At 37.0% G+C, this 24,687-nt stretch overlaps 1 protein-coding gene across 4 annotated transcripts in view; it reads left to right on the top strand.

Moving 5' to 3' along the window:
* Positions 1-24,687, top strand: part of GNPTAB (N-acetylglucosamine-1-phosphate transferase subunits alpha and beta) — a 45,905-nt gene that overhangs the window by 8,753 nt on the left and 12,465 nt on the right. For 3 of the 4 annotated variants that reach the window (XM_062011169.1, XM_062011176.1, XM_062011183.1), the window contains exons 3-15: positions 1,708-1,827; positions 3,819-3,860; positions 4,453-4,658; positions 5,316-5,380; positions 5,650-5,784; positions 13,404-13,565; positions 15,423-15,602; positions 16,522-16,692; positions 18,350-18,473; positions 19,220-19,423; positions 20,539-21,647; positions 23,730-23,929; positions 24,169-24,388. In XM_062011169.1, coding sequence (XP_061867153.1) covers positions 1,708-1,827; positions 3,819-3,860; positions 4,453-4,658; positions 5,316-5,380; positions 5,650-5,784; positions 13,404-13,565; positions 15,423-15,602; positions 16,522-16,692; positions 18,350-18,473; positions 19,220-19,423; positions 20,539-21,647; positions 23,730-23,929; positions 24,169-24,388 — 2,938 coding nt within the window. Of the gene's footprint in view, positions 1-1,707; positions 1,828-3,818; positions 3,861-4,452; positions 4,659-5,315; positions 5,381-5,649; positions 5,785-13,403; positions 13,566-15,422; positions 15,603-16,521; positions 16,693-18,349; positions 18,474-19,219; positions 19,424-20,538; positions 21,648-23,729; positions 23,930-24,168; positions 24,389-24,687 lie in introns of those variants that run through there. The other variant, XM_062011189.1, reaches the window with a different exon arrangement.

Below are 24,687 nucleotides of genomic sequence, written 5' to 3'. Positions count from 1 at the left end.
TATGTGCCCTGTTGCATAGAAACCCACTTTTAGGAAATGATAAATTGAGGAGAGGCCTCACGGAAGTAAAAATTGCCCTACAAAGAGGTGGAGTTGAGCCTTTTGGGTTTTTTTTTTTTTGACATTGTATGTTCTCCAGTGAAGCCTGGGTAAATAAACTCTGCACTTTGCCTGGAAGAGACTGATGGTTGGGCATTTTTGAAATCAGCTGACTTGAGTCAGATGCTTCCACCCACAGCATTTGTTCTAGCTGTAGCATTCAAGAGACTGTCAATCCAATAATTAAACTGATCATAATAAACGTAGAAAAGCTGGAAGAGCTCCCGTTGCTGAATTTTTACTCCTGCGGAAGACTTTTGAGTTCAAAACATGCCTTAAGTTGCACCTGTTAATGAAAGAGAAGCTTGTGTTGTCTCTTAAGAGATTAAATTACTGATTAGAAGGGTAGTTATAGTCAGTAAATTGGCTTTTTTTGCCAATTGAACGGGTAGCCACCTGCACAGTGTTGTATGTCAGAGGTTAGAGAGACTTTCTGGGTGATGCTGCTACAGAGGACAGTGCTTCTGAGACTTTCAAACTGTCTCAGTATGACCCTCTGTTATCCTCTAAGGGTTGTAGCTTACTTAAGAACACTAATGAATTGAGTATGAATTGTTATTGTCTTTTGTGCTGTGAGCAGCCCCATGCTGTCCTCTTACCAAATTTTGTTCCTTTGGTTTTTGAATCTCTGCCAACAGAAAATTAAGCTGGATAGAACTTGTCTGCCTGGTGTAGTTTTCAAGGGAAGGTGGAGGAGACACTTGCCTATAAGCTCTGTCTCTTTTTGAAGGATGCAATGGATGAGGAGGGAACATCTTTCCTTGGAAACCTCATAGTGTGACCCCATGGATTTTAGCATTACAGAAGTGCTCAGTGTTTTCTGGGCCACCTACAGTTTAGGAAGTTATGTAATATCTTGACACTGGAACTTTTGAAAATAATAGTTGTGGCATCCACCTTCTGTCTGGTTCTGAGAGGTTCACTTATGTCAGCAGCCTCAAGTGACTGCTGAAAAAAAGCTGTGGCCCTTGGAGGGAAGATTATAATAGAAAAGTAAAGGTACCCAAAATCCTTTTATTTCTCTTCCCTCTTAGATATGCCATAAAGTCTGTAACAACTCTAGAATGCACTTGACTGCTGTATTTCGAGTCTGAATTCATGTACACGACGTAGGTTGTTGTTTTATGAAATGTCCAGTTATTACTATCTTAAAGGCATACCAAGGATAGAGACTTGGTCCTGCTGAGATCGTATTGTCTCTTTGCAATTAAATAACAGCAAGTATGATTTAAATCTTTATACTTTGTGCTATCCTGTCTAATGTAGTTGGTAAATTGATACTGATCTGTGAAATATTTTATGGGTTCAAAGGAGCTGGGATATAGATTAATGTAAGTGAAATTCAGAGCATAAAGTTCAGATTTCCTTTAGTTACTGAACTGTTACATCTACTTTATGTCCTTTTTAATTTTATGTCTGTATTGTTTTGTCAAAGGTTTGTGTATAATTAAGGGATGAAATATATAGCTGAAGAGAAGCTTTTTGCTCTGTCTTGTTTGCATCCCAGCCAGCAAGTATTTTTGTTGTTAGACAGAAATTGCTATTGTAAGATGTCACAAACACTTGTAATATTAAATGGCTCATGTAGCTTTCATTTGAATTATGTAGACTTTGTTTACCCATGCCAATTGATGTGGTATACACCTGGGTGAATGGCACAGATGTTGAACTGATCAAAGAATTGCAACAGGTCAGAGAACAGATGGAAGAAGAACAGAAAATAATGAGGTAATAATCTAAAGTATTTTTTTCCCTTTAACTGACAGCAGTGTAATCTAGTGCAGTATTAGCCCTCTTTGTTTTCTCCCATGTTACTCAACATGAACATTCAAAGCACATTTTCTCACTTCTTCATTTGATTATTCTCAAGGTCTTGTTTCAGTTCTGTATTTAGCTGTGAAGTACTGTATAATCAGAAAGCTCTTTAAGATACAAAGCATAATAATTTCAAGTAATTAAGGCTGTTCTGTCTTGAATTTCTAAAATGCCACACAGAAAAACTCTGCTTTGTGTATGTCATTTTGTATTGATTTCTGTAACTCAGTTTGTCAATTATAATAATAAAACTATATCTCAAATGTATAACGTATTTTCATCCACTTCCTCCTTCTCACCCTTCCGTGTCAGTATTTCTTCTTATAATGAAAATCTCAATGATTATAATGAAATCTTATAATGAAATCTTAAATCTTAAGTGTATGTGTCTTAAAGGCTCTTTTATAATGTTATATTTGTAGTCTTCCAAGCACTGAAATGGAGAAAGAAGAAAATAACGTGTCCGTGTTAGAAAGGCATGAGTCAGCCTTCTAAGAAGCGAAAGACATGTATTGCTGCATTTGGTGTTACAGACTGTTACACAGTTCTGTAAAATTACTGATGGAAGGCTTCAGATACAGGCTTCTGCAGATACTGTGAGCTGTGTCTTATAACCATTGATTTAGTTCTTAATAAGCAACTCTGTTCACGTGATCTGTTTCGGATACAAAATACCTTAAACGGAAGAATGAGACTGTATTTTAAGGGTTGTAATAGTTTTAGTTCAGAATCATCTGAAATCCACAAGTGAGGTGATTGATCTGATTTTTGTGCATGTTAGATTGCACTGACAATGCAATCACGAGTGAAATGTGGGATTTTTGTTTTCCTGTCTAAACAATGACAGTATTAGTAGAACTTTAAATCCATTAAGTTTTTAAACATGTTAAACACAGAAAGTCTCCTCTGAAAAGCTTTTTAATTAATATTTTTCTTTTCCTAACACTTTGTATAGCAAATCTTAGTGGTTTTAGTTTTGTCATCACTCACACTTTGATTCCCATTTTACAAAGGGAAAAATGTGTGTTATTCTTTTCCATAACACTGATATGGAAAACTGGTGTCAAGCTATGAGTAAGACTCATGGCCATGCCACATTTCTTATCTACAGGGGCACCTGGTTCCCTCCCTTGTAGATAACATTTTTTTCATGTACTTAGAAATCAGTTAGCACTGTTATAAAAACAGCTGTTTTGTCTTCTGCAGTTATCTTGATCCCACAAAGGTGAGGATGCTATAACTCTCCTAATGTGGATATATTTTGTATTGTGTAGCAAAACTTACTAAGTTGTAACTTTCTTGTCATTATGCCTGAATTGAGCTCATTATGATCCAGGTGCTTTATTCTTAGTGGGAGAGAATGGAGAGAGATGGATAGTGGTTCTCTTTTCTTCTGGTGTGTGTAAAAGGATGCCCTTCTGACATTACAGTTGCTATTTAGCATCAACATTGCACTGCCTTTACATTCCATCCTCATTAGCTTCAATGTGTGCATGGCAAATGTGCATGATAGACTTTATCAGAATATGTCTGTTAGCCAAAACAATCAAGTCAGATGAGTTTCAGGTTGCTTCATCCTGGTTTCTTACCCTTGTTTTTCATACCAACATCAGTTTCATGAAGTAATCTAATAATAACCCCTGAAAATCCTGTTAGTGGAAAGAGTCCTGCTGCTACTGCTGTCAGCACAAGAAAGAATTTTTGAGCTCCACTGCAAGAGGGTGAGCAGTGAGGGGCACGTGGGTCAGCCTGTGCTCTTCTTGGCAAGGCCAGTGGCAAGGCCTTGACAGTTTTACAACTGAGTTGTCAACGCTTTCATAACTGACCCAGCAATCTGAATGTAGACTAAATTCCTTAGTGTTAATTCAGTGTTATTTAATGTAGTTGTTTTAACTTTATAATAGGGAAATCCTTGGAAAGAATGCAACAGAGCCAACAAAGAAAAGGTGAGTGTTTGTGATTTTGGGCATAAATTTGAATAAATGATATCTAACTCATTGTTAGCTGGAAGCTGATGACGGTTGGGGAGATTGTTTGGCTTTCTGTGGCCTATGTATGCTTGCTTTCTATGTCACTTCAAGAAGAGCTGACAGCATGATGATATATATATTGAATAAAAGTCATGTTATTGTGACTTATATTAATCACTTTCTTAAAATGTGACAATTTCTGAAGTTCAGAAAGTGTATCTTTGTCACTGGTTGTATGTACCTAGAGTTTTATAATTCAAATGCATGGAGATTTAACTTGGTCGTTCTGCTATTTAGAGATCTTTATATGATCTCCTTTGTGGGCAAACTTTGAAAATTGGGAAGCTTGAAAAAAGTTATGGGAATGAACAAAACTGTAACAGTTGGATATTTGCCTTCTGTGGCAAAATAAGCATGCTCTTCGTAATTTCCCCCCACCCTAGCAGGTGTTAGAAATAACTGATCAGATTTTACAAAAACATCTCTCATTGCATCTAACATTGATATTTTTTTTTTTGGTCTTAAATTTTCTACTGCTGGTAAATATACCTTTGGTATTTTGCTGTAGTGAGAAGCAACTGGAGTGTTTGCTGACACACTGCATCAAAGTGCCAATGCTTGTCCTGGATCCTGCGCTGCCTACCAATATCACACTGAAAGACCTGCTGTCCGTTCATCCTGCTTTACAAGCTGCTAACAATATGTTCTTTGTAGCAAAACCAAAAAATCCTTCTACCAACGTCACAGTAATTGTTTTTGATAGCCCTAAAGATGGTAAGAACTTTTTTAGTAAGCTGCTGTAAGTTGTTTGGGTTTTTTTTTTACCTTCAATACTGACTTTGTCACTGATTTTCTATTTGACTTTAGCAAGTCATTTAGTGTCTCTTGTCTTCAGTCTATTCCTCTAAGTGATGACATTAGTGATACTGTTTGCTCACCTCCCAGACAACTGATTACAAATGATTAGAGTTCCATGCTTTAAAAGGCTATTGCAAAATAGATTTGATATCTGAATATCTATGTTGCACTGATAATCTCTGAAGACTGTGGTTTAGACTGAGGAAGATTAGTTTTAGAAATCCTCTTTTAATTGCTGTCAAGTCTAGTTTGAATATTATGCAAGAAGTTTTGCCTTGCTCAAAGGATCACATACCTTTAAACCAAAATGATCCATGTGTTCAGCCTCTATAAGTAGGATCTTAGTGGGTAGTGACTTAATATTTCATTTAATGGTAGTGCTCAATGACTGTCATTCACTAGCCCAAGCAATCATGTTTATTTTGCCACTGAGAATTATTTACTCCTTATAAAGGCAACCATTTGCACCATAAATATAAAATATTTTTAATTTTCAAAAGTATATGTGAGTCACTGGAATGTACAAAAGAAATTACTTTGATCTGTATTTGTATTGTGCTTTATGTATTCTAGTTGAAGCTGCCCATTCTGGAATGTTAAAAGACAACAGCAAACAGATAGTATGGAGGGGATACTTGGTATGTACTTTTAGAATCTGTTGATTAGCTTTTATATGTGTTAAAATTTTTGCACATTTTTAGAAAGTGTTTCTGTGCTATTCTCTTTCCAGAATTCACATGTAGTAAGAAGTGAAAGCTTTTAAAAGAACCCTTACTTTAATTCTCAAGTTTGGATTAAATGACAAAATATACACTATTAAATCTGCCACCTGATGGAAGACTGACAGATAAATGTGAATTGTTCTGAGTTTTAAAAATGGCTTTATACCTTGTTTTCTGATTTTTAGACTACAGACAAAGAAGTTCCAGGTCTGGTATTAATGCAAGACTTGGCCTTCCTTAGTGGATTTCCAGCTACGTTTAAAGAAACAAACCAGCTACGAACAAAACTACCAGAGAGCCTGGCCTCTAAAGTAAAACTGGTAAGACTCTGTAGGAGAGAGTAACTTAGTTCTGTTGTTTTTTTTGAGTAGTTCACATACTTTTTTTTTCTATATGACTTGTCTTGAGTTGTGACGAGTAATTAAACAGTGACTCGAATGGTTTCCTTCAAAAGACCAATTGTCCATTCTGTGACTACAAGTTATTAGGCATTGCATTTGCTAGCTTGCAACTGATTAAAAAGTACCAGCCTTCTCAGTTCTTCTCAGATATTTGCTATAGGCTCTTGTCTTGCTAAAGTATAGTATATCACTGGCTTATTTAATGAGACAGGTTTTTTTTATGTAGCTTCTTGGCTTTTTGTTTTTCCCTCTTTGCTTTTAGAAGAATTATTTTAATAGTAACAACACTGGATTGTTTCACAGCTGAAGGCTGTATTTCTCTCTGCCAAGTACACTGTATGATCTTGAGCAAGCTGCACTTCGATTTACCCACCTGCAAGGCAATAGTAGGTCACAACTTGTGTGATTTTCCTATCCATTGGCATTTCCTGCCTTCTCTTCTCCCTTGCCATTCAGACACCTTTTCCAGTTACAGACAGGTTTAACAGATCATTAAAGTTCCAAAATTTCATGAAAATCGTTGGCTTTATTAGAGAGAGATGTAATTGGTGGTATGAAAGGCGCTGAGGCCAAGGAGTTTGTGGAGGAGAAGTGGTTAAGAAGCATAAAAAGATGTCAATCCATAAGTAATCCGTCTTTGTTAGTCTGATATCCACCTGTAGGATATGCTAATTGACTTTGTGGTTCCTTCTTGGTGCTTGAATGAGCATGATTTCCTTTCCTTGTCTGTTTTTTAAATGATGGATTAACAAATCATATGTTCTGCTATTGCAGAAACAAAATTGTGTAACGTCTTTCATAGGCTGGTCACACTTAAACCAAGCTGAATTTCTTCCTTCTTGTCTCAGCTTGTTAGAAGTCATCTTAGAGTCTTGCTAATGGTGGCATATTCTTGAACAGCTTAATAGAGAGAACTCTTAAAGTAGGCATCACCAGAACTTCTTACACAATGAAAAACACACAGTACACAGGTAACCAAGGCTGGCAGACTGTCGGAGACTTGCTGCGTGCTAGATAATGCTCGTTGCAAGGACTACTGACAACGTTTCTGTGTAACCTTGCATACTTCCACTGCTGTGTATTAGTGCTGTTCATAAAAATTGTCTCTCTAGAGGTCTGTTGTGAATCCATCGCTAGTTTGGGTGAGTGACAGCAGATGTATGTGCTCTGGTGTGGTCAAGACATCCTTCCTTCTCTTTCTTAGGGGCACATTGGTTAAATAGCAGTGGATATTAATATAGCAGTGGATATTCATATGGCCAAGCTGCCAGTCTCTGCTTGTTTTATATACTATGGGTATTTTTTTAAATCATTTTAAAGAAATGTTTCCTGTAGAGAAGTGAGACTGTTATACAACAGGAGGTGATACTTAAATTTTGCTGTCTGAGATGCTATGTTGTTCATTTCAAATTTGCATGAGGAACTTGGTTAATTAAATACTTGCTGACTTTAAGCCATGTGAAGTATCTTCTTTGAGTGCAGGTTCATCTGTTTGGGTTTGGAGCCTTTTCTAGTTCCTCAATACAGCTTAAGTTACAGATTCCTGCTAGCTTTAAAACATTTGACTTAATGGAGCTAAAGAAATCAGAATACTTTTGACTTCAATTACCAGCTCTTTTCATTTGTTAAACTCGCCCTTTAGCATACAAGAAATTTAGTAACAAGATGTTCCTTAATTACTTTTTTTCTTTTTCAGTTTAAAATTAATTAGCTTATGTTTTCTTGACGTAGGGTTATTTTCTAGGAGCAGTTCATCTGTAATGTTCTCATTAATTACCAAATTGGTATCTGAAATAATACTGCCTCTGTCACTTTAGAGGTTATTTTGTGGAAAAGAAATCTGTCTGCTTCCACCTCTGTGAATTAATTGAAGCACCGGCTTAGGCAATGTTTGTTCTCTGGTCGAACATCATAGATATAAACTCTCATAGTAGCATAATTCTGAGGAATGTTACCCCCTCAAACAATATTTGAAATTTAATTATCTGTCTATTAGCAGATGTTTCTTTATGTTCTTTCATTTTTTTCCTTTCCAGCTCTGATTCCCTATTTTGTTTATTAACACGTGGTGTTCCTTTTGTCAGTGTAACTTTCATGTGTCTTTCTTGGACCCTTCAGTAGTTTTCTGTCTTTATTCTTCTACTACTTTCTCTTCTTCCCTCTGATGTTAGATGTCATGGCTTGTACTAATATTTTTATTGATAATACATAATGTCTTTTGGTATAAGAGTACCTGTTATTATGGGAGGGCTTTTCCTGTTTTTTTTTTCCCTTCTTTCCCAGTTCTCCCCAAGTACCACTTTCTAGCTTCAATAATTGAGGTTTTTTCTCTATTTGCATTATTTGCCTGTTGTCAAATCAGTGTAAATGCTTTTTCTCCTTAATACTCCCATGTGGAATTTTACTTTTAGCACTGAGAAGTTCACAGTTCTTTCTGGGATTTCTCCTGTAAATTTGTCAAGTACAGAACTTATTCTTAGACTATCCCATTTCTCTTGTGCTATAATAGAGACTTTCTGTCTTTTATGGATACCTTGGAAGAATGACATACCCAGATTTCTCCAAATTTTGAACTATGTCTCTATTATCTTTTTGGTTTTCAGACTTTTGGAGTGATTCTGCTTGGACTTTAATTTTTTTATTGCAGTGATTATTTTTTTTCTCCATTCTATTAGATATGATCCCTTACATCTTCTTTTTTCCATTCTGGTATGGTCTCCAAGCAGTATTAGTCAAACCAAACTCATGATAAAACTCATTTCAGTTCTGCTTCTCATGTCCAAGCAGTCGGCTAATTTGTTATCTGTATTCAAGCTGATCACTTGCTCAACTCTTTAGCAAACCTTAAAAATGCTATAGTTTCTCCGTGTTTTTGTATTGCTGTCCAGATGAACATAAAGGCTGCATCTTGGTGGTGTCTTAGACGTGTCTCCCATTTCCATGTCTTTTTTTTTTTTTTAAATGAAAGTGACATCCCATGCCTATTATCTATCTTCAGCATTTTTCCTTATCCTGTCTTGGTTGTGTTTTTTCTCCTTGTCATCAGTCATGTGTTGTCCAAGTGATCACAAATCTTTCTATTTGTGCTGATTCTCTTTTCCTTTGTGTGTTTTTATCTTTGTGTAAATCTTACTGTTGTGATCAGCTGTTCATGAGTGTTCTTCTGCAATTTGGTTAGGTATATTTCTGTATAAACACAAATTTTTATCAGATATCCACAGGATTCTGCAGTTTCTCCATCCACTCATCATCACTGTAACTTTCTTTTCCTGATGGATGCTTTAGAAAATTAAATTGGGATTATTGTACCCTGCATGGTCATGGCAGTGGATTCTTCCCCAACCAGTTCTCTAGCAGCAATTTATTTATGGTATAGCCACAATGGAATATATGTATATAAATGCAAGAAATATTTTATTGGCAAGGATACCTTTTTTTTTTTTTTTACATTGTAGGTATGGATTAAATTGTTTCCATAGAAGCCTTTACCATCATCCTAGCTCAGAATCAGTTTTTCACTCAGTGAATGTTGTAGGTAGGCAGTTACGGTAAACATAACCAACTGTGGTTTTCTCCTTATCAAAGAGAGAGATGCTAGGTTAATGCTAGCATCTAGGAGAAGACAGCTGGTTATTTACAAACTGCACTGAAATTTGCAGCAATTCTGCTGTTATCACTTCTGAAATGTAAGGTCTGTGAAGTGGGATGAGATGTCTGGTGGGAAGGAAAAAAGGTGCACCTGAATTTAGGCTAGACTTGTGTCTCATGGCTTCCTCCTGATGCTTAATGAATTTCTGCATGCAGCAAGTGGCTGTTTCTTTTTTTTTAGTGCAATGCTGGAAGCAAAAAAATAATTAAAAAACCTTTCAACAAAACTGCTATTTGAAAAAAAGAAAGGTGACAAAGGAAGGAGTGTAGCTATTGGTGCATTCATGTTGAATGTTGGTACTTCTTTATTTGGATTGATTTATTTTGCTTGATTGCTTGGGCATCTGAGCCAGGTGATTTTTCTTCAAGAAAATCTCTAAGAAAACAGCTGAGTTCAACTAGAGGAAGTTAAATTGTGAAGATTTGAGATATAATGAATACATTTCTAAGGTACCTATGTTACAGTCCACTGATTTTTTTTTTTTCTGTTCTTGTGGTCTGCACCGTTATGTAATGATACGGGAGTTTTTGAGATGAAAGGTAAACAGCAGTGTGTCTGCCGATCACGTTTGTTGTTCTACCTTGTGCATGTTTTGAGAGATGTGGTTGAAAAAGATACGTGGATACTTTTTATTTCCTGTGCTTTGTATATGTAATGTACATTGTGAAGCCACTAGATGGAGGTGTGACTCTGGCCGTGATTATTTCTGTAAAGGCTGTAAAGATGTTATGCTGTACCTACACGTCAGGAACAACTGAAATTTTTGTTTTCACTTTTCCTTTCTTCCCTTACCTAAGTTTCTAAAGAAAACCCTTACTGTTCTGCCTAGAACAGACGTATGACTTGAAAACTAGGTTGTGATGTAAAGACTGACAAGACAAGGATTGAAAGGACAAAAGGATTTGATTTGCATGATGTTTTTTGAGGCTGTCATGCTAACATTTTTTTCACTGAAATAGTACACAGCAATGAAAATTCTTTTGAGAAAGGAGACATTCCTTTCTGATTTCATATCCTAATTGCTTCAGTGAAAATGGAGAGCTTGTAGATTCCTTTGGAAATTGTAGTTTCTTCTTTAATCTACCTGTGCACACATATATGGATAAGTTACATTGGAAACTGAGGTCTATAGTGTGTCTTTTTAATGACTTTATTTTACTAACAAAAGAAAAACCCATATTGGAACCTGCAAGTGCAGTGATGTTGGGTGCTTGCTGTACTCAGTGACTTGAGAGTGGAGGCTCTGGGATTCTCCCTGCTGCTTTTTTCAGTATTGATGGAGCAGACAGGTGGATGCAGGAGTTGGAGTTTTAAGTTCACACAGTTGCAATAAATAAACTTTTTAATAAAAACAGACAAAAAACCCCAAACAAGACTTTTGGCTCTAAGATGACCCTCTTACTTTACGAAGGGGACTTGGTAAAACTTGTCAAGACAACAGTATATTGTACTTGTGTTAAAGCATCACAAAAACTTTACAACCCATGCCTCACTCCTTGCCATGTGGATGCTATTTAATTTTCCAAATATCCATACTGGGGTGTGGAAAAAAGGAGCATCTCATTTTATTAACAATCAACTTTGGCCACTAAGAAGATAAAGCATAATAATTTAAAGACTAGTTAAGGGTCCAAGGTGGGGAGAATAGAGTTTTCCTGTCTTGTTTTCAAGTGCAGGATATAAATGTGCATGGGTGGTGATATGTGTGTGTGCCTGCACGATGTCTTTTCAGCCTGCTTGTGTTAGAAGCTGAGGTTAGCCTGATCGTGCTGACTCTTGTGCATCTACCTGCTGGTTTTTCTATGTTCACAATACTTTTGAATCTGATGAGCTGTTAGGATGAAGATGGTCTCTAGAAGATCATATTTCAAGGGAATGGACAATTGCATGCATCACCACTGAGAGGAGGATAATACCTGTGAAACATAAGGACATTTGCCCGGGAAGAATTTCATTTTGAATATACTAGCAAGAAAATGCTCTGAGCAGAGCTTGCAGTAGATTAGAATCTGGTTAATTATGTCACCAGATAATTAAAATCTAAGTAGCTCGGCTTATGAAGAGACTTGTTTCTCAAGAAAGGTATTGATGGAAAAAAATACTGATGTGATAAAAATAATCTCTTCAGTGGAGGGATTATCTTAATGCCCATGCTGAGTACTGGAGCACATACTTCCCCTACTTGTTTGTGCTTGAACTGGTGGATATTTTAAACACTATTATATATATGCTGGGCTAGTGGGGGAAAGGGGAAGTGTTTGTAATAAGTCTAGTTAGGAATCTGTAGTATGGATACCTGTTTTGTTGACTTTGGTGGAAAAAAAGAGAAACTAAACATTCTTAAATGCCTTCAAAGCTCTAGAATGGTAATATTTTTGGTTTGTTTTATGTGTGATGTGAGTGACAGATTCTAAGGGACTATGTGACACTGTTGTATTCCTAAATAAAGCACTTACCCACTGATGGCAGCTTTGCAATCTGTAGCATTTGGATACCGATATTTTTGGAGGTTGCTAGCTGCAGTCCGTAACTATACCTCAGCCATTTAGCTACTGGAGCCATCCTTTCCACCCATAGGTTCAGATGATTCTCTGGAAGGTCTGAGATTTATCAGATTTTTCTAATGGCAGGCCTCATAAGTCAGATTGAAAGATCTCAAATAGCATATGAGTCAAAGCATCAACAGCTTTGAAATGTCACAAGTGGGACAGCTGGTCTTGAGAAGGGAAAGGGTGGTAACTCTGGGACAAGTGTTGTTTTAAAATGAACAGAATAGGTCATATTTAATAAAAAATGAAGAAAAAAATACCACTTAAGAGAGTCATGACACTGTGATCATTTTGTTGTGTTTGAACCTGAAAGTGTTCACATTTTATTAACTTATGAACTGCTTTTATAGACCTTACACAACTGAAAATCTGGTAGATGTGCTTATTTGTGTTACGTTACATGAAGGAACAAAAATTAAGCATAGCATCTATTAAATATTGTTAACTATTAGCTGCATTTATTCTCAACCTTGAACACAAGTACTTGGAGAAACAAAGTGCAGTTCTTATTTTAGCTTGTTTGTGTGTGCTCAGGCTAATTTATATGATCAACAGAACATTTTATTGGATTATGCGATAATTCTAGTGAAATGGTTTGATGCTATACAATTTGTAAGCTATACTGTCTTTTAGAGGAAGCATGTTGTGCAAGACCCTTCTTATCCTGTGCATTATTAAATCTGATATACAGACTTACTAGTGGCAAGAGATAAAAACAGCAAACAGATCAAACAGTCCCCAACTAAGAAATGACCTTAACAGCATATTGGCAACCATCATTAAGGACTTGGAGACCACGTGGATTAGTTCTGGAGCCCTTTGTATCTCAAATTTCTGAGCTGTAGGTTGATCTCTTAACCATTCTGAAAATGTCATGCTTCTCACAGCAATGATGAATTGGTGGCTTTACTTTTCTGAGAAAAGCATTGCTTGATTAAGATGGGAAAAAAGTATTATTGTTTTAGTCATATAATAAAGTTGTCATAAAATATGAATTTTGTTATGGATGGGGGAACAAATGGTGACTTAACGTTCACATACTCAGAAATATTAATAACATGGACAGCTTTACTGTTACTGGATCATCATGTAAAGAGGAATTTTCCTCTAAAAGTGAAAATTTAAGCACCTAGAAATGTTCTGTATCTTTAAATGTTTTTAATTTCTCATTTTACTACTGATTTTTGTCTTCTTACAAAATTGCATTTCTTTAAAAACAGTGTTTACCAATTGTTCTTATTAGTAACCCTAGTAAGAAAAATACACCGAAAAGCTGGAACTGGCAAAGGCAGAGTGCTGCTGTAGGTGCATGTCAGAAATTATTTTATCTGCTTGTGTAGTTACAGCTCTATTCAGAAGCCAGCGTGGCTCTCTTGCAACTGAATAACCCGAAGGGTTTCCAGGAATTGAGCAAGCAAGCAAAGAAGAACATGACTATAGATGGAAAAGAACTGACACTTAATCCTGCCTATTTACTGTGGGATCTCAGCTCTGTCAGTCAGGTAGGTAAATTCTGTTACAGCACGTAAAGGTGGGAGTATTTAAAAACTGCAAGTAGAGGCTACCTAGTCAGTGACAAAGAACATGGGATTTCTTCTAGAAGATTAGAGGTGTTAAGAATCCACTATTTAGGATGTTGTAAGAAATCATCACAAGAACACTATCAAATTCTGAGGTGAAGGTGGAAAAAGAATCAGAGTGTCATTTAACTGAAATTTTCATATCCTCTACTAAGTGACAAATTTTGCATTCTGCATGTACTCTCATAAGTTGTGTGCAGTGAAGTCCTGGTAACACTTACCTGATACTGACTGGCAGATAGGAAGGTGTCTTGTGTGGGGGAGACAGAGGGCTTTGTTAACAAACAGGATTATCTCCTTTCCAGTGTTTTTCTTAGACATTTTTTGCTTTACAGCATCACAAATGCTGAGCAAATTCTATTGCTGGTCTTCTGAAAAACTTGAAGACCTGAAATGCAGATGTCTGTAAGGGAAGGAGGTTTACTTCTAGTGCTCTTGATACAAGCAAGGATGTTTGGTTTAGCAAAAGGAAATGAAATAAGATGTCTATTTCAAGATTAGATCTTCTAAAATATTGTCGGTTTTTTTTGTCCTGCTAGAATTTGATTTTATACTAAATGTCAAGTGGTGTGGGTAAAGTAAATGTGCCCTTTCCAGTAAAGCTTGCAGTCTGGCTTTGTATCCCGTGAATCTGGCATTCAGAGAACATTTCCTTGTTAATATAAACCCTGAACTCAAACTTTATACTTTCTCATATTAAAATTAAGCATTATTTTGTAAATGTGTACCTAGACAATGGATGTTGGTGCTAGAATGTTTTCAGCTGTTATATTTTTGAGACTGTGTAAACTGTGTACATATTACAAAAGGACACTTATTTACAGTATGTAAAATCTACAGTGAAAAGGTAATTGTTAAACATTTGAGTGTTTCTTGAGTTTCTTGTTTCAGTTGGGCATACTTCTTTTCACAGAATCACAGAATGGTAGGGGTTGGAAGGGACCTTTAGAGATCATCTAGTCCAACCCCGCTGCAGAAGCAGGTTCACCTAGATCAGGTTGCACAGGAACATGTTCTTAGGCAGAGTTAATTGTTAGTTTTATAAGAAGTCCTTAGGTTCTAATAAATGGGAAAAGAAACATGTTACATAGAATGTGTGTCATGTAACCTAGTTTGATTTACCTGAAGAGCTTCTAATTAAGCGTTCTTTTCAAGAGACATACGGAAACTTTTACCTACTTGATAGTGAATATTAGGCTTCAGTTTTGTTAAATTTCTTCTGTTTAAGTTCTTCCAAATTAAAGAGGAGAGAATAATTGAAGAGCTGCTACAACATCATGACACTTCCAGTATATCTATATTAGGTGACATGTATATATGGCATATCATAGAATCATATGATGCAATCTACATGGAAGGCCCCAACCTCTTAAAACTATATTGAAATGCAGTTTGGCTTTTCATCAACATCTAATATCCAGGAAATAATTGAGACTAATAATCCAGGAAAATAGGAGGATGTGGGTTTTTTTCTGAGTATCTTTCTTCAAGATATGGTATCAAACAAAGCACTGTCATCTTGCAGTGTGGTCAGTAGACATGCTAATGATACCAGAAGGTCAGCCTTTGATGTCAGAACATTGTATTGTTCACTTTGATAATTCAGAAGAATATAATTCTTTAGAAGAATAACGGTACTTGATCAATTACTTTTTGAATATCTAAGTCCTCAAATGCTTATGCACCCAATATGGTAAAGCACATTGTCGTAACCTTGCTGGATCAGAGCCTGAACTCTTTAAAATCTAAGAAAGGACCTTTTTTTTTTTGTTTCTATAGTCTAAACAGGATGAAGATATTTCTGCCAGCCGTTTTGAAGATAATGAAGAGCTGAGATACTCATTACGATCGATAGAGAGGCATGCTCCTTGGGTACGACATATCTTCATCGTCACTAATGGACAGATTCCTTCCTGGCTTAACCTGGATAATCCACGGATAACTATAGTGACACATCAGGTAAAACCAAAAGAAACAAAAGTTCCCCCCCCCCCCCCCCCCCAACCTATCAAACAAAAAATACCAGTGTGAAAGTGACACTAGTAGAAAATCTGCGGTTTTTGTTTTGGAATGCAGTTATCCCATTTCAGCTAAAGACTGCATTTATTTGGAGAGTAGAAGAGGCTACCTCATCCCCATCTCAGCCGTGGTTTCATGAAACATACCTATGTCTAACTTCTTTCTAAAGCTTACTTACCAAAAACCTGTGGAGAAGAAAATGCAATCTGAATCCATACACATTATTTTCTTAGGACCAATAATAACCTTGTGTTGAAACAGGATGGATTGCAATTAGTGGAACTAAGGAGACAGCTGCAAAAAAGTAAATGCGTTCTAAAACTCTTACTTAAAAAGAGAAAAGGAATCCTTCAAGCTTCCTGAACAAATGAAACAAAAATACTCTAGGGGTAATTTTTGATACCTGGAGCCCTGAGCAACCTAAGGGGTAACAAGATACTGATTCAACTTCTCTTGCTGTCTGCTCGTGAAGTTACTTGAAAGAGATAAAAGATTCCTGACTTTTTGAATGCTGGAGCAGGTTGAAATCTCGTGGAGCTTTTACTGCTTGAGAATTATAAATATGTGTACGCTGGGCCTCATACAGTACCCAGTGAAAGAGGAGTTAGTTTCTGAGTTAAGCAGCAGACTTGAAAATGGTTTTGTGTGGGGAAAATGAGATAGAATCTAAGTTTTTCTTTTTAGCCAAAATATTTTCACTTTTATTTGTCTTTCATATCTCTCCATGTTCTTGATAACTTTGGTTTTTTAGTAGATAAATATCAAATATATCTGATGTGCCTTATATGGTTTTGGGGGTTTTTGTTTGTTTTTGCCTTATGAAACTGTTTTGAGTTCTTGGGGCTTTTTTTTGTTGTAGGAAATATTTCAGAATGTGAGTCACTTGCCTACCTTCAGTTCACCAGCTATTGAAAGTCACATTCATCATATCAGTGGCCTCTCTCAGAAGTTTATCTATCTCAATGATGATGTTATGTTTGGAAAGGATGTTTGGCCTGATGATTTTTACAGTCACTCTAAAGGTCAAAAGGTAAGCTATTTTGAAATTATTTGAACTCTGGTAAAAAGCCATCAGTAGATCTACAACTTTTTTGTACTAATATACTAAAAATCAAAGAACTAGTACTTTGAAAGGGAGAGCAAATACAAAATGATTTTCTTTCACTTTTTATCTTTAAAGATTCATTACTCTTAACTAGACAACTATTGGCAAATGTGCAGAGTGGGAGGGCTCTATCTTTTTTAATATGTATGCTGTGTTGATGATTGGGATGCAGAGTTACATTTTTTTGTGTGTGTGTTCACCCTTACATTTCTGGTGGTATAATGGTTTGTCTGTCAGGCTTCCTGCGTTGGTGTCCATATTCTCTAATTCTCCCACTTTTCTGTTGAAGCACTGATAAGGTTGATGTGGTGTTTGACAGCTGTCAGTCTTCTCTTCCTTGTGAATTCCTTTTGTTTTGTGAGAAATAATCAAAACAGAATCAGTTCTTCCATGGAAACACCGCAGTCAGATGACATTCAAATTGGTCTAATATTTCAATTTAGTATTAAATACCTTTGTTCCATACACCTGTAATAACTTTGTCCAATTTATATATCATCATATATCTTTTAGTAAATAAATACATGTTTTGTGGCATATTTGTGAACATGAAGTAGTTTGATTTAGCCTTTCAACAGGCATATTATTAGCGATAGTGATTGCTAAGGACTCTTGTTGCCAGCAGTTTTCATGCATGAGCTTGATCTGCAAGAGCAATATGGAAGAAAAAACCCAAGATTTATATTTATTGTCTATATTAAAGCAGTGAGTGCACAAGACAGTAAAGACTACTGAGTTAAAAAATTCATGCAGGCAGATATGCATACACACAGAGGGGTTGTACAGGATTAGTTTAAGTTACTCTTAAATTACTGTTTCAGTACTTGAGGATATTAGGAGTCTTTTAGTTATTTTAAATCTTTAAGGACACGAGCCTAAAATTGCAAAATCATGTACTTAGTGTGTTTGTATTGTTCTTCAGTTATTTTTCCCAGTTAAGATCATAAAGGCATCTTAGGTGCCGTGTTTTTCGTGGTAACTCTAATGTTTCAGTAGGAAATGTGCTTGCTAAAATCTTGAGACAGTAAGGCCTAAAGGAAAACGTTTGTGGTTTTTAGTGCCTCCCCAGCTGAAAATACACACACACTCGGGCTTCTTTTTATCTTGGCAGTTCTTAGAATTAAGTCTTAGAGGATCAGATGCTTCAGGGATTATGTTCGACATGTGCTCCTTATCTCATGACTGGTTAGTAATGAAGAAACATTTTGAGTCAAAAGAACAAGTGAACTGCAAAGCTATTTCAGACTTTCAGTTCCCCCTTCTTATCTGATAAAAGATTTTTTTTTTTTTTTTTTTATTGGGATATGGTTTCTGGAAGTAGATTTGAGAAGTCCTGCTTTCTATTTCTGGCCATTGTTGCCTTACTGTATAGCACTGGGAATTCTTCAGTTTCAAAAGCATAACATTTACTGCACAAGTGATAAGGTTTAATTGCTTTTTGTAAAGCTTTGGAAATACTTAAGGCACTATAAGCAGGGAGGCATTATTTTAAGTCTTTGTCTTCCAAGAAACAATCTTGGTTAGTTGTCTGCTGTTTGCCAGTCCTTGCTAGTCTTTGTCTCAGACTGTAATATGATTCCAGGTTTACTTGACTTGGCCTGTGCCAAACTGTGCCGAGGGATGTCCTGGCTCATGGATTAAAGATGGTTACTGTGATAAAGCCTGTAATAACTCAGCATGTGACTGGGATGGAGGCGATTGCATTGGTAAGACAGCAGTGTTAAATTTAGAAAAAGCGAACTGTTTGCTTTTTTCTATTGTAGTTTGTAATTTTCCTCTGCAACAAAATTTGCCTTCTTTAATAATAATTTAAAAGCTAGCTTACAAATGAAAACCTTATCTCTTACAAACCGTAAATTTCAATTGGAAAATGACAGCAAATAGTAGGGCATAGGAAAATCTTTCTTTGAGTACCAAATTTGACGGGCTGAAAGCAAGGGTTTTGAGAGTCAAGTTGTTATTACACATTATGGTATAATATTTACACAAAATTTATATGTTATTTGGATTCTGAGTCCAAATAATAACAGGATTGTGATCTGTAAAGACAGATGAAATTTTCAGGAAAATGATGTGGAACTTCTGGATTGAGGAAGTGATACCTCTCCAGGGAATTGTCAAGGGTTGCAAGTCAAGACTGCAAGAATGAGAAGCAGCAAATCAGTTTTCTACTTGTCTTTTTGAAGTTAAGACAAAATATGTGTTGAAATTATTTTGATTGCAATTTTAAATTTGTTTCTAAACTTCTTCAGTGAGGTTGTGCACACACTGTGGATTTTACACTAACTCACAGAGGTCTAGTTAGCATTTGCTCCATTTTAATTTTGCTGGTGGTAAATAAAATTGTCAATTCTTTAGTCTAGATGTAACACTGTGGCTTCAAATGTGCCTTTCCTCAGAAATAACGGTGTCAAATGTCTGGGATTTTTTTCTATCTTTTCTCTCTCTGTAGGTAACAGTGGGGGCAGTCGCTTTGTTGCTGGTGGAGGTGCAGTTGGAGGTATTGGGAATGGACCACCATGGCAATTTGGTGCAGGAATAAGTGGTGTTTCATACTGTAACCAAGGCTGTGCTAATTCCTGGCTAGCAGACAAATTCTGTGATCAGGCCTGCAATGTCCTCTCCTGTGGATTTGATGCTGGTGACTGTGGACAGGGTAGGTGAAATACATCACTGATAAACTTTCTTTAGGGGTTCTCTTAAATTGCCTGACCTTTTTGGTTCATCATTTTTCTCAGATTGGATTAAAATGCCTTGTACAGACTTGTGGAAAAGAGCTGCTAGCAGCTGAAGAAAAAATGTTGGCTGCTTCTTGTAATCATTAATCCAAATCTGAATCAATATTACATGCTGCTTTATTTAACAAAATTATTTTTTACCAATCTTGAGGCAAATATCAAACTTCTTGCAAGTATCAAACTCCTTGCCCCAAGAGGCTTAATGGAGAAATTACATTTCAGCTATGCAAAGAGACTTGACACAAATGAGGACAGCTGACTGAATGATGCCTGTAGTGGTTAAGAAAGCTAAAGACTCTCTGATGCTGACAATGTGAGTTCAAGCTTGACTCTGGGCTCTTGCCAAAGGTTGTTCAGTTACCTGTGAAGTTGTCTGAGACTAGCAGGAGTGAATAAAGTGATTGAGAGTGCTGTTTGGTATAGGCAGGGGAACAGAAATGACTTAAGAATTCAGCCTGCTTGGAAGAGTACAGGTTGCCCTGCATCTCAGCTCAGACAAACAGGTTACTATCAATTCTGTTGCTGGCCACAAAGTTTTGTTCATGTGAGAGCTGATATAATCTGTCTTCTGCTCTGGGAGGGAGAAGTTTGATTCAGCCTATCTGATTTTGAAAGTCTCAAATCAAGATGCAGTATAGTGGTGAAATCCAACCGTTGTAACATTAATCTACTAAAATGTGGCAAAACACATAGCATGGGCATGTTTTCTTATGACTAATACATGATTTTAAGTGATGTGTGATAATGAGTCACTTGGATTTTTCAGGGAGAGCTGCAAAGAGTGATAAATTAGACTGGCTTTTGGAATTACCACTGGAATAACTGTCAGCTTTATGTATCTGAGTATGTTCTAGTCATTCATTATTAAAGGCAGATGAACAAGAACTCAACCTCAGTTCTTTCACACAGGTGTCTCCCTGCTAATATGGTGAATCTGTCTGGGCATATTGCAATTAAAAGAGACTGTCAAGCACCATGCTGCAAATTGAAACAAAGCTATTTTGTTTCATGGGTTTGTTTTTTTGTTTTCCAGATCACTTTGACGAGATGTACAAGGTGACACTTCAGCTTAATCAGACCTACTATGTTATTCCCAAAGGAGAATGTCTGGCCTACTTCAGTTTCAGTGAAATAGCCAAGAAAGGAATTGAAGGTTCATATAACGATAATCCAATTATCCGACATGCTTCAGTTGCTAACAAATGGAAGACAATCCACCTTATAATGCATAGTGGCATGAATGCAACTGTGTTCTATCTTAACCTTACATTTCTAAATAAAAATGATGAAGAGTTTAAAATGCAGGTAGCTGTTGAAGCCGATACAAGAGAAGAACCAAAACTGAACACAACTTCCATGCAAAAATCCAACTCTGATTTTAAACCTGTAACTTCAATACCAGAAGCTGAAATGATATTTGAGGATGTTCCTGAAGAAAAACGTTTTCCAAGAGTCAGGAGACGTCGAAATGGCACAAAAGAGAGTCTACACGAAGAGGTGATAATACCATCATTAAATGTGTCTCTCCTTCCTGAAGATGTTCAGCAAGCACTGCAGAACTTGGACTTAAAACTACTAAATGGTGATATCACTCAGAAAGGATTTAACCTATCCAAGGCTGCTCTCCTGAGACCTTTCCAGTTCTCAACTACAGTAAGGAGTATTATAGGCCTGGAAAAGAAAGGTGTGCATAATCTTTCAGAAGATCAGAAGAATCCTCCCAGCTGGCAGAAACCTTATAAAGATGTAAATGATGAAAAACTAAAAATGACAAAAACAAATGAAGAAGCTCCTTCGAGGCTTCCAGGAACAAAGGGAACTGTAGTGATGATGAGCACAAATAAACCTAGTTACAAAGTAAAGCCTAAATCCACGCATCCTTCCCAGGGTGTGGGAAATAAAAATGAAACTCGAGAAAAAGTATTGAATGCCCTCATATTGAGGGAAACCCAGAAATCAAAACGTACTGGGAATTTGGATACTGGAGAAGACACAAAGGGGTTGGAAGGAGGAAAAGGGCCTATGCAGGTGGATACAAATGTACGGGACGGGCTAGTGGGAAGGAAATTACAGTCTTACGCTGGAAGTTACCAAGGCTTTTTGCCATGGGAGAAAAAGAAATATTTCCAGGATCTTCTTGATGTGAGTATTGTAAAGTCACTACTTTATTAGAACAGCTGTATCTTTCTATATTTAGTTCAATATGGTGAATATGACTTACAGATTTGCACTATGTCTTGCCTTTGAGCAGGATATTTTTGATACGATACTGATATGTTTGAATGCTCTTTCTGACTTTTCACATAAAATCTAATTTGTTTATGATCTGTGCCTCTCAGCTAGGTGATGAAAGCTGCATAGGCATTTCTGTTCCGTTCTATTTTTCGTGTCAGATTCTATTAATACTAATATTGCTATTGTTCAGACATATATAGTACTAGAAGAAAGCTGTTTTGATTGCATTTATATAAACATGGATCCAGTTTACTAAAAGAAACTGTTAAAAAATATGCATAATGGTGTAAATACTTGGGTCCTAAAAGTTAAATTGAAAGTCTGACAACAAAACTGACTATCCAGACAGTGTCAAGAAAATATGGAGGAAGTTTCCTGTGTTTCCAGACAAAACCATTTGTCAGTAAAGAAGATAGTGGCTGTGCTTCAGCTGATAGCAGCTGCTTTGCACTACACCAGATAGTGAAGAGGCTTTGTTTTAGGAAGACTACCTCTTTCTGTACATCCAATATTGGATTTTGCATGAGGAATCTTTTCTCTTCATAGAACTTTAGCAAATACAGATGAATAATCTGCAAAAGAAGGCAGTATTACAGATAAATCTGAGAGCAACAGGGACACTGTGTGTGTATGTGAGGTGTCAGAGCACAAATATTAAGGAAGTTTTTGCTAGACTCCTTTTCGTCAAAGCGTGAACATTGTAAGGAAAAGGTTGTTTGTTTTGGTTTTTTGAAAGGGAGCTAAGGAAAATGAGGAGAAATATTCAAAACTTCTATTCCCATTTTCAGTATTAGAAACAGTTGATCCCTAGCTGAAATGTCATTCTTCCTTTGTGTTTAATATTTTCCACCTTTTTCAGTAACCAGGTGGATAGATAGTGGTAGTGCAGTGGATGTGGTTTATCTTGATTTCAGTAAAGCATTTGACACCGTCTCTCACAGCAAACCTGAGTAAGTTTGGGCTGGAAAATCAGGTAGTGAGGTAGATTGTCAACTGGTTGAAGGGAAGAAGGCAGAGAGTTGTGATCAATGGGGCAGGGTCTAGTTGGAGGCCTATATCTAGTGGAGTCCCTCAGGGATTGGTGCTGGGATCAATACTATTCAATATATTCAATAATGACCTTGCTGAGGGAACAGAGGGCGCTGTCAGCAAGTTTGCTGATGAGACTAAACTGAGGGGAGTGGCTGACACACCAGAAGGCTGTGCTGCCATTCAATGAGACCTGGACAGGCTGGAGAGTTGGGCGGGGAGAAATCTAATGAAATTCAACAAAGGCAAGTGTAGAGTGTTGCATCTGGGAAAGAATCACCCCATGTACCAGTACAGGTTGGGGAATGAACTGTTAGAGAGTAGTACAGGGGAAAGGGACCTGGGGGTCCCGGGGTGTATTGCAAGGGCTGTGGTTAGTAGGTCAAGAGAAGTTCTCCTCCTCCTCTACTTTGCCCTCATGAGACTGGAATATTGTGTCCAATTCTGGGCCTCTCAGTTCACGGACAGGGAGCTGCTGGAGAGAGTTCAGCACAGGGCCGCAAAAATGATGGAGTGGAGCAGCTCCCTTAGGATGAAAGGCTGAGGGAGCTGGGGCCCTGTAGCTTGGCGGAGACTGAGGGGTGACCTCATTAATGTTGACCTCATATGTGAAGGGTGGAACTCAGGAGGATGGAGCCAGGCTGTTCTCAGTGATAGCCAACGATAGGACAAGGGGCAATGGGTATAAACTGAAACACAAGAGATTCCAAAGAAATACAAGGGAGAATTTCTTCACTGTGAGAGTGATGGGGTACTGGAACAGGCTGCCCAGATGGGTTGTTGAGTCTCCTTCCCTGGAGACATTAAAAAACTCACCTGGACGAGTTCCTGTGTGACCTACTCTAGGAGGTCCTGCTCTGGCAGGGGGTTGGACTAGATGATTTTTTGAGGTCCCTTCCAACCCTTAAAATTCTGTGATTCGGTAACGTAACCTTGATCTATGCCTGTCCTGCTGTTTAGGAAGAGGAGTCATTACTAAAACAAATGTCATACTTGACCAACGGTAAACATTTTGGAAGACAGCTGAAAGATACATTCGCTGATTCCCTTCGATATGTAAATAAGCTTTTAAACAGCAAATTTGGATTTACATCTCGGAAAGTCCCTGCTCACATGCCTCATATGATTGACCGCACTGTTATGCAAGAGCTACAGGACATGTAAGTGTGTCTTTGTTGGGAGTAACATAAAATGGTATGTTGATGCTTTGCTATAGCTATTTCCAGTGTGTTGATGGCTATTGATAAAAATCATGTTTTGAAAAAAGAAACAGGGAATTAAGTTCTGCTAAAATATGGAGACTTTTGAAGACCTCGAAATATTCTAGGTAAGACTTTGTTTTTAAGTAAGGAATATTTTACTTCAACAAACTGGAGTACTAGATTACGTTCTTCCATAGGTTTCCTGAGGAGTTTGACAAGACATCGTTTCACAAAGTGCGTCACTCGGAAGATATGCAGTTTGCTTTTTCATATTTCTACTACCTTATGAGTGCAGTCCAGCCACTGAACATTTCTCAGATCTTCGAAGAGGTTGATACAGACCAGTCGGGCATTTTGTCTGACCGAGAGATTCGCACGTTGGCCACGAGAATCCATGAACTGCCATTGAGTTTGCAGGTACTTTTTCTTTAACCCATAACTTTTAGAGTAACTTTAAATTCCAGAACTGTTAAACTGAGTCAAATCTTTTTCATGCTTAAAACATCTGTAACGTAGCAATTCGGAAATTTTACTTGTAGAATATAACATTATGTCTATTTCATCCTTGTTCGATGGAGTCAACAAGTAAATGAGCTTCTAGCAGCATCAGAATAAAAGGATCATTGGTATGCAAGTTTAAGAAAGCAGTTAACATTGAGTTTGTCAGGTAAAAGCCACTGTGAAGAGTGGGATCCTGCTGTGCTGACTCTTTTTTC

Source organism: Colius striatus, chromosome 1, assembly GCF_028858725.1.
Source record: "Colius striatus isolate bColStr4 chromosome 1, bColStr4.1.hap1, whole genome shotgun sequence".
NCBI classification, from domain to species: domain Eukaryota; kingdom Metazoa; phylum Chordata; class Aves; order Coliiformes; family Coliidae; genus Colius; species Colius striatus.
The sequence above is the reverse complement of the archived record's forward strand: the minus strand, read 5'-3'. Positions and strand labels throughout refer to the sequence as shown.